The sequence below is a fragment of the Acromyrmex echinatior genome, chromosome 19 (assembly GCF_024713525.1).
Source record: "Acromyrmex echinatior isolate Ae372 chromosome 19, ASM2471352v2, whole genome shotgun sequence".
In the NCBI taxonomy this organism is placed as follows: Eukaryota; Metazoa; Arthropoda; class Insecta; order Hymenoptera; family Formicidae; genus Acromyrmex; species Acromyrmex echinatior.
The window spans coordinates 7,708,803-7,719,696 of record NC_141870.1 but is presented as its reverse complement, the minus strand read 5'-3'; the positions used below and the strand labels follow the sequence as shown (position 1 = coordinate 7,719,696).

The window sequence follows — 10,894 nt, the reverse complement described above, 5'->3', positions numbered from 1 at the left end:
TGGGAGTTGCTGAGCGAGCAGTACGAAAATAAGAGAGAGTTATCACGCTCCAATTTCTCCAAGTTTACCGCCGTGGCTAAGATGAAGAACGAAACTGAGGAGGAGCTCAACCGCGTCTTCAACGCCGTGACCAGGGTAGTCAACGGCCAGCAGAGCATTGACAGGCCTATCGACTCTCATGGCTACGATCTACTAAATCATCTTGTCGTCGAGCTCTTCGATCCAAGAATTTGCCTGGAGTGGGAGTCATTCTCAAGCGCCTCGAGCGACATGCTCACTCTTAAAGAGCTAATGAACTTCATAAACCAAAGGGCACGTACTCTCAAAGCCGCCAAACCAAAATCGCTCAAGGTCTCCGATAACCCGTCGCGATCTGCCAAGTCGCATCACGTCAAAAAACACACCGAGTCTTCTCAATGCGTCCTATGCAAGGGTAAGCACCACGTGATGGTGTGTGAAGAATTCAAGAAGAAATCCGCTGTCGACCGCAAGGCCGTCGCCGAAACTCACAGGCTGTTCTTCAACTGCCTCGGCTCTCGTACATTCGCGAAGTGCCAGTCGACGAGGACGTGTGCTACGTGCAAGTCTCGTCACCACTCAATGTTACACGATGCGTACGCTTCACCGAAACCTCAAAAGGTCAGCTCACTGTCGGCAGTGCGCCGCAACAACGACCACAAGGCTATTTTGCTCGCAACTGCGCGAGTTTCCATCGCTGATCGTCACGGCAATCGGCATACCACACGCGTGCTCATCGACCAAGGTTCGGAAATTTCTTTGATTTCCGAGGCTCTGGTCCAGCGCCTACGCCTGCCACGCTCTCGATCCGCAATCGAAGTCATCGGCATCAGCGGCAAAAGCTCCGGGCTCAGCAGGGGAAGGGTAACGCTCAAGGTGACCTCGTTAACAACAGGGACCGACTTCACCGTCGGAGCATTTATTCTGCCACGTCTTTCGCTTTACCAAGGCCCTCAAGCAAGGATCAGAATGGAGTGGCCACACCTAAAGGGGCTCCAATTGGCTGATCCAGACTACGCAGCAAACGACCCCATTGAGCTACTTTTTGGAGCGGAAGTGCTCAATCATTCTCCAAGATGTCCGCAAGGGAGGCCCCCAAGCGCCTATCGCTCAAAAGACACTGCTCGGCTGGATCTTATCGGGAGGTTGCGACCAAGTAACCAACTCAGCACAGCGCCACTCGCTTCAGTGCACCGTAGATCATGAGCTAGCCGACCTTGTGCATCGCTTCTGGGAACAGGAACGAGAAGTGCCTGCTCCCGTCGCACTCACGCCAAAAGAGCAGCAATGCGAAGACATCTTCGCGCTGCAGCACCAACGCACTGCCGAAGAATGATACGTAGTGCGACTACCTTTTGCATCTCCGCCGACGACGCTGGCTGAGACGCGAAGATTTGCTCAACGACTTTTAGTCGCCATGGAGCGACGCTGTGAAAGAGACGCACGATTCGGCGATCTCTACCGAGCCTTCCTGAAGGACTACGAGGACCAAGGTCACATGGAATTGGCGCCAGAACCTCCGAATTCCAGCGAAGATCGGTGCTACCTTCCGCATCACGGCGTCCTTCGTGAATCCAGCACCACGACTAAGCTGAGGGTCGTCTTCAAAGAGGATCGCAGCGTACAAGGTCAGGTGAGTCACTTAACACTCATCTGCTAGTGGGGGCTAACCTGCTGCCATCCCTCGCGAACGTACTTCTGCGGTGGCGGTGGCATCGGTACGCGCTAGTGGCCGACATTGAGAAAATGTATCGGCAAATTCTTGTGCACCCCGACGATCATCGGCATCAATGCATACTTTGGCGCCACAGCATCGATGAACCTATACGCGAGTTTACGTTGAAGACCGTTACTTACGGTCTCGCTTGCGCGCCATTTCTCGCCATTCGCACGCTGCGTCAACTCGCCGATGACGACGGACCGCGTTTCCCTCGCGGCGCGAATGCTTTACGACACGACTGCTACGTCGACGATGTCGTAACCGGAGCGCATTATAAAGACGACGCTATCGCGCTCCAAGTCGAGCTCCGCAACGACCTCTGCATGGCGGGGGGGTTCTCTCTGCGAAAGTGGGCCGCCAACTGCCAGGAGCTGCTTTGCGACATTCCGTCTGAGTACTGCCTCACCAGAGACTCGCGGTCGTGGGAACAAGAGAATCACTCAACGCTGGGATTGCGCTGGTATCTAACCAAGGACGAATTCGCCTTCTCAGTTCCTCCTCGCACCGTCGTCGCGTTCACCAAGAGAAGCCTGCTGTCGGAGACCGCTCGACTCTTCGACCCGCTCGGATGGCTGGCTCCAGTGACCATTCAAGCTAAAATTCTTATACAGTCGGCCTGGCTGCAGCAGCTAGAGTGGGACACACCATTGCCGTCAACCATCGCTGGAAAGTGGAAGCGGCTCTGGGAAGAACTTCCACTGCTTGAGAAGCTCAGAGTCGGCCGCTGGCTCGGCACCGGCGACACGAGCTCTCAACTCGAACTGCACGGCTTCGCAGACGCGTCCGAAAGAGGTTACGCCGCCGTGGTGTACCTCCGTATAACCGCAAACAACCAAACGAAGACTCTATTGTTGACAGCCAAAAGCAAGGTCGCGCCGATCAAGCTCGTTTCTCTCCCGCGACTCGAACTCTGCGCCGCCGCCTTGCTTTCACGCGTACTCGTGCACACGCGCTCTGTGCTAAACCTAGCGACAACGCCAGTGATCCTGTGGTCAGACTCCAAGGTCACGCTCCACTGGATTCGAGGTGGAAAACTTACGTGGCCAACAGAGTGTCACGAATCCAGCAGCAGCTTCCAGAGGCTCAATGGCGTCACGTCCCGGGCAAGGACAACCCTGCCGACTGTGCCTCCCGGGGACTAACACCACGCGAGCTCCTCAGCCATTCCTTGTGGTGGACGGGCCCCGCCTGGTTGTGCGGGAATCCGACGCAATGGCCAAGCGTCAACCTGGAGCCCATCAAGGACGTACCAGAGCGGCGGGCCGCAGCATTCGCGACAGTCATCGGGAGCAGCCGCGAGCCGGAGGAGCTCCGCAGATTCTCGTCGCTTCACCGGCTGCTCAGAGTGACTTCCTGGTGCTTGCGTTGGCGTCACCGCGGTCGCTCGGTCGGTTCTGTGGACGCTCAGCACAACGGGTCGGCGCTTCTCCCAGCCGAACTCGACGCGGCGCTCCTCCAGTGGATATGCATAGTGCAGTCACGGCATTATCAAGAGGAGAGGGCAGCTCTCGAAAACAAACGCGACCTTGCCAGATCCAGCCATCTGCGAATCCTCAGCCCGTACATGGACGAACACGGAGTTCTGCGAGTTAGAGGACGCCTCAAGCACGCCGCGCTGTCGTTCGACGAGCGACATCCGATCATCGTGCCTCCAAAGTCATGGCTCACTCGCCTGCTGGTGGAAGCCTACCATCGCCGTACTCTCCACGGAGGAGTTCAGATGACCCTGGGATTGCTTCGCCTCCGGTTCTGGATTCCACAAGGTCGGTGGTCAAGCGATGGCTGCATCAATGCGTGACGTGCACTCGGTGGAGGGCTGCCACTCCGCAACCAAAAATGGGGAACCTTCCTCCAGGGAGAGTGACTCCTGCACGCCCATTTCTTCACGTGGGCATCGACTACGCCGGGCCTATTTTCATCAGGACGAGCAAAGGGCGTGGGCACAGCGCTCACAAAGCCATTCATCGCAGTTTTTGTTTGTTTTAGCTCCAAGGCCGTTCACCTTGAGACTGTTTCAGCTTACTCCACCGACGCCTTCCTGGCTGCTCTCCGTCGATTCACATCTCGCCGAGGACTGTGCACGGACATCTACTCTGATTGCGGCACCAATTTTTTGGGCGCCGACCGGCAACTTCGAGAGATGCTCCGAGCCTCCTCGGCCGAAGGACGAAAGATGGCACACGTAGCTACATCGGAGGGGATCCATTGGCATTTCAATCCCCCTTCGGCACCTCATTTTGGTGGACTCTGGGAGGCGGCCGTGAAATCGGCTAAGTATCACCTGCGCCGAACCATCGGCGAAACCAGGCTCACCTTCGAGGAAATGAGCACCCTGCTCGCACAAGTGGAGGCATGCTTGAACTCCCGGCCCATGAATGCCCTCTCAGACGACTCCGACGACCTCACGGCTCTGACACCAGGTCACCTGCTCATCGGGGCACCACTGCTGGCCATTCCTGAACCGTCCTTGTCGGACGAGAAGGAGAATTTGCTTTCCAGGTGGCAACTTATTCAGTGAATGCGAGACCACTTCTGGCAGAGATGGTCATGCGAATACTTACACACTCTGGCTACCAGACCGAAATGGACCAAGGACGCTTTGCCACCACGCTTGGATCGCTATGCATCCTTCGTTCCGAGCTCTCACCGCCAAATAAGTGGCCACTGACACGGATCACGCAGCTACATCCTGGGGACGACGGCGTAGTGCGAGTGATCACAGTCAAAACCGTCTCATCCGAATTAATTCGTCCTCTAGTCAAATTAGTTCTATTGCCAGAAGATGCTACCGCGTTTATCTCGCACGCAAATGCATCAAATGTAAAGGAGAGCTTGAATTGATCGCGTGTACTTTCGTGAATCATTTCTTCAATGTCATTTATCAGATAACACGCTTGTTTTATTTACGCGTTTACTGTTTTTTTATTGTAATCTCTATGCGTAATCTTATACATATATCGTCACGGAGATGACGAGGCGGGCGGGAATGTTTGAGGTAATTCGAAAAAAAAAGGTAAGAATTCTTTCGGTCGACCGACAGTAATTGTTATTGAACGCACGCACAAGGCGAGCTCGTGATTTCATCTCGAGCCTGACATTAAGCCTCGTCAAAGTCAGGGATTCATTGTTCTTTAGTCTTTTCAAAACAATTCGGTTCACGCAAACAGGCACCGGCAACGGACCATCGAAAGTTCTAGAACAATTCAATTCGCGCACGCGAGCGCCGCGCTCCGACGAATACGTCACGCGCTGTCACCAATCCCGCGTACGGATTTTCTGTCGCGTATGACTGTTACGTTGAAAGTCGCTAGAAAAGAATCGAAAGCGCCAATCAATTTTGTACAATCAATGCCACGTGATAATTACGATTGTGGCAAAATTTAATTGGATTTCTCCCAAGAAGAAAGCCCAGACCGAAAGCAATAAATGCTTCGATCTCACCGTTCCTCCCGGGCAGATTGCTTAGATAGTTTACACCGCTTAAACCGTTTACACCGCTTAGAATTCTTAGACTTCTTAGAGTTCTTCGAGTTCTTAGAGTTATAGTCTCGCTACTATATCGCTTCGTAAAACCGCCGTGCCAACCGCTTAGTGAAAGCCGCTATAAAACGAATCTTTTCAAAAGTGCCGAGAAAATCGCCGAGATTTTCCATCACCGCGATTCCAAATACAATTTTGGAAAAGGTGACCGCATTTGATATTTTGTTAATCTAATATTTAATTAATTATATTTTTTGATTCTGTAACTGATCATATTAAAGAAAATTCTTTTGTTAAATTGAAAGGAAACGAAGTTCTCTTTACTGTCGTGTATCATATCAACCGTGTACCGTTCTCTCACTCGAACCTTTCCGTGCGGTGCATTCTCGCACAAATTAGTATTATTAAATTAATGCAGAATACCTGATAAGAAATGATTATATCATAATAATCATATGTAAATATATGTAATTATATATAATGTATTTTCATATATACATTTCCTTTTTCTTTGTTCATATATATATATGGAAAAAACAATGAGAATTATTAAAGATGAATTGGTAAAATAATTTTCCATGTTTTTTGTAATAAAAAATAAAATTTCTATTACGTTATATATAATATTCTATGTATTAATACATATAAAACTTGATATATTGTTATATGTATATGTATTAATACATATAAAACTTGATATGTAGTTATATGTACATGATTACATATAGGCTGTTTTTATCTCATTCCTACAAAATTTATTCATTTTTAGGAAAACAATAAAAAATTATTTTTTAATAATTTTTTTATTTCTTTTCTTATTATTTTCTACATACGAAAAATCATATAAGAGAAAGGAAATATATATACGAATATATATATATATATTCTATATACAACTACATATATTTATCTGATCATACAACTTCTTTTACTGGGTAGTTCTTACAGCAAAAATTTAATTTATAGTTAAAATTTAGTTTAATTAGTTTAATTTTCTATGGATATTGCAATCAAACATCGTTATATTTAATGCAAAAAGCATATTCGACAGACAATTCCGATTCATGGATATCAGCTAATATTGTAGGATTAATTTTAATATAGTCTATTAATTGTGTGGTGCGTTTCATGTCATCTATATGTATTTTGATGAATTTTTTTGTATAATTCTTCCAATACACTGCATTGTACATAATTGCAATATCTAAATATGATAAAACATTATCTTTTGTTATATACGCTATTAAACGTTTTTCACATATTACTTTAAGATTATTTACACGATATGTATGAGATGCTGCAAGAAGATGAATCAAGATATTTGTTTGACTTATGGTATCATTATTTACATCAAATTTTAATTGAAAAACATTCCTACCGTTTATATAAAATACTATAATGTCGAAAATATCATATGTTACGTCACTTATTTCTATTTCCCCTTTTGCTTGCCCTTCTTCTTCATTACAATTTTTTAACATTTCATTAAAGACAGGGCTGGCCGCACATGCTAATGATTTATTTACACGAAAACGATGTCCTTCTATTACAAATGTAATGATTGAATTATCGGAAGCAAAATTATTTATATTTAGGTGTAAAGTTTTCTATATCTAATATATTTTCATACACATTGATATGGTACACAGATTCGAGTATTTCAAAAATAAAATGTATCGAAAGTGTGTTGTTAGGTAAATATATTGTCTTGTTTAGGAAAAGAGTTTCGAGACATACTTCATATAACGGATCAGCATTGAAATAAAATCTTTTCCAATCTTTATATAAAATTGCTCCCTCAATATATGGATATAAACTTGGATATAAACTTTATATCTGTGAATACTTATGTGTTTTTGAGGATCAGGTATGGTACTATTAATAAAAAAACATAGTTTATCGTTTTCTCTATTAATGAACATATTAATCTTGTAAAACTCCCCTTCAATCTCACTAGATATTAAAGTGTCCATGAAGTCGCATATATTCCAAAAATTTTCGATTGTCCATTGAAAATTAGTCTTTCTTGTAAGACACTTTGTTCGACAAAGCTGAAGATCGTACTTCGATAATAATTCATCCTTATGTTCTGTGGCGCCTCTGAAGTGTGTACTACATGTGTGAACAATAGACTTAATAATTATTCTTACAATATGATTGAAATATTCTAAAAATTTTTATCAATATGCTAAAATTTATGCACATATTGTAATAACTCTTTCTAACTTTAGAATTTACGTATTATTAAAAATACAATCAAAGTTGTAAATAAAAAAACATTATTTAACAAAACATTAATTAATACTTAACACTTTTGAAAAGAATATTTATGTTTAATTTGTAAATGTACTACATAAGTTATAATATAATAAATTTTTTTATATTTTTTGCAATACAGAAAATATATTGTATATAAATTATGATAATATTAAAAATGCATATTTTAAATGATACATTATGTATGTAATATATATATATATATATATATATATATGTATGAAGTTTAATAAAATAAGTTCTACGTTTATAATTTCCTTTAATTTTCGAATGTTTAAAATTTTTTTTTTAATAAATTCTTAAAATAATAGAAAAGTTAATGAATAATGTGAAACATGATTTAATCTTTGCTTACTTGAAATTAATTACAAATGCATATATTTGGAAGACTTAAAATAATTGTAGCCGTTAATGTATTATATAAAAGAAGTTATTATTTTTGAAAAAATGCAATGTACAGTTATTACATATACAAAAAGTATGCAATATATATTTTTATGGTCAATATTATGTATTGAAATTGACAAAATACAGAGATACGAGGGCGGTCCGATAACTTAGCCTACAAAAGAAAAACGAAAAGTGGCGATTTATTTCTCAACATAGTCTCCTTTTAGCTCAATACACTTGACCCAGCGATGCTCCAACTTCTTTAACCCTAAAAAGTACGTTTTCTCGAGGTCTGCAAAGTAGGCCTCCGTGGCAGCGATGACCTCCTCGTTCGACTGAAATTTCTGCCCGGCGAGTGACTTTTTCAAGTTTGGAAACAAAAAGAAGTCGCACGGGGCCAAATCTGGAGAATACGGTGGATGGGGCAGCAGCTCGTAGCCCAATTCGACCAATTTGTCGAATCACCGACCGATATTGTTCTTTTTCCATTTTTCTAAAATCCGCGGACACGCCCGCTTCCACACGCGGTCAAAACAAAACTACGAGTCCGATTCGGCTGAAATTTTGACAGTAGCCGTCTACGAGAATGTACTACACGTTAGTAAATTTCTCTTGCGATAGTGGCTCCATCGGGCGTTGAGGCTAAGTACTTATCGGACCGCCCTCGTACATGTGTATTCATCATGATATATAATATAATTATTATTTATTTTTGGAACAATAATGAAATATTATATTTACACTTACAATATAAAAATCGCTATAAAGAAGTAACTATATAATTTAATAAAATTTTATTTTATTAATTATATTAATTATAATTCTATAGTAATTATAATTATATATATAATATATTAATTATAATTTTATATTAATTATAACTAATTAAAATATAGTGCAGATTAGAATTTATTTTTCAAAGAATAAGTGATTTGGCATGCTAATGTTTAGAACATAATTACATATTACACATTGCCAAGTAAATACATTTTTAATCTTATTTTTTAATTGAGTAAAAGAAAAAAATTCAAACAATGAAATATTTCATAACTAGACTTCCATATAGAATTTTCGCAAATGCTTAAAGCATTTATTTGGAGTAAATATGCAAATTTTACTTACTATATCTTACCTGTATGATTAGATTCCTGTACCCCAGTCTTTTTTTTGTTTTTTCGTCCCATACTAAAAACGGAAAATTATGTCCTCATCGGTCAAATGGATGTTACAAACTACAATTGAATTTGAATTTTTTTTCTGAAAGCACCAATTTTTTAAGGATTTGTTTTGATTTATAATAACCTATATATTCGATTTATGATAACTAAATAGTTAATAACTTTTCTAACGAAGACGAGATATACAAGAAATTTGTATCAGTTATCATTAGTTTACGATGAAATTTATGTGCAATATAATACAACACGATATCGATATCAATGTCTTTATGTTTTCAGAACGAATGTTAAATTTAAACTACTTTAAATTGGCAGACTCACCAAATCACCATCATACTTAAAAGTCTTTGTATACATTTCTTATATTGTGTATTATTACCATTTGACTTTCTTAGTTTAGATTCTATATATTGTATATGAATAGCTGCGTTTAGCAAAGAAAACTAATCAGTTAGCGTGAAGTGATTCTTTAATATGATTGGTTCCTACACTTAGATCCAACGAAGAACTAAAGACAAGAACCAATTATATTAAAAATCACTAAGCGCTAACTGATTAATTTTCTCTGCTGAACGCAGTCAATATGTCCTTATAATCGATATGGTCATAAAATAAAATATCGCTTGGAAAATAATTGCAATCACATTGAATAAATTAAATCAATGGAGTATATTTAGACTGTATTTCACAATTAATGATCAGTTCAAACAATTTTTAACAAACAAAGTTTATGTTGTTAGTTTACGCTAGATTCTCTGTACTGATAGTAAATTTTGCAACACTGCCATAGGAAGTGTCTATTTTAATATTATAATAATTCTTTTACAATAAAATTATTTAGACATTTTCTAAAACTTGCACTCATTGTACAAAATATCCTATTGCCGATCTCTTCTTCTCATACACTGGAAAAAGCAAGCAATTTTTCCCAACCCTTACAAAAGTAAAAATATAATGATCTTTACTTTAACATTCTTACAGAATGAACAGAGTAAAATTTGAAATGACTTTTAACTTAATCCAATTTTCATTTCTTCAAATTGACCGCACATACAATGCCTACATATTTTTATACATATTAATAATTGATACAAATCAAGCATTAACTTATATGAATAATTCCGCTTATGAAATATTAATAATGTACACACAGCAGATTGTTTTTTTTTTATACTTATATCTCACAAAAGGAGCACAATATATTAGATGGCGTATATCACATGATAGACAGAGCGGTTTACTTACACAATATTGGAATTGTCCACTGCATACAGAAAAATATCAATTTATTGCTAAAAGTGATTATTCAATTTATTTTCTTTCTTTTAAGTTTTATCTTTAACAAAGAATATTTTCTTGATAATAATCTAAAATATACTTATTATAAAATTTTAGAAGAACTCATTATTATGTATTTAAAAGAAGAATTTATTTTCTTTTGAAAAATATTATAAAATTGATCGAAGAAACGAACTTTTCATAAGAAAATCGAATTTGTTTTAATTGAATAAACTTGATTGAAATATTAAACTTACTAAAATTCAGAATATATTTTGAATAAATTTAATGCTTCTGATAAACTTCTGATAGATTTGCGGATATATGAACTTTTGAAATACTTGAAATAAGTAATTATTACTTGTGTATTTTTCTGTGTGTGCCAATCACAGTGATTTTTGCATCTCTAGAGAGTTTTTTATTTATTTTTTTTTTAACGTTGTAATTGGCTGGTGTTTAATTGAACATGCACAACTGATATATGAGTTCATGATGAAAAGTTTTATACACCAGAAAAAAATTTGAGAGCGGTCATAACCGCGAATTAGCTCAA

The 10,894-nt window shown here is 40.0% G+C and overlaps 1 protein-coding gene across 1 annotated transcript; it reads left to right on the top strand.

Annotated features, from left to right (window-relative positions):
- The first annotated feature begins 1,435 nt into the window (after nucleotides 1-1,435).
- On the top strand, nucleotides 1,436-4,256 carry LOC147906723 (uncharacterized). Its single transcript, XM_087416251.1, has 4 exons — nucleotides 1,436-1,651; nucleotides 1,864-2,546; nucleotides 2,597-3,484; nucleotides 3,725-4,256. The coding sequence occupies exons 1-4, from the start codon at nucleotides 1,436-1,438 to the stop codon at nucleotides 4,254-4,256; spliced, it is 2,319 nt and encodes a 772-aa protein (XP_087272377.1).
- Nucleotides 4,257-10,894: the final 6,638 nt, after the last annotated feature.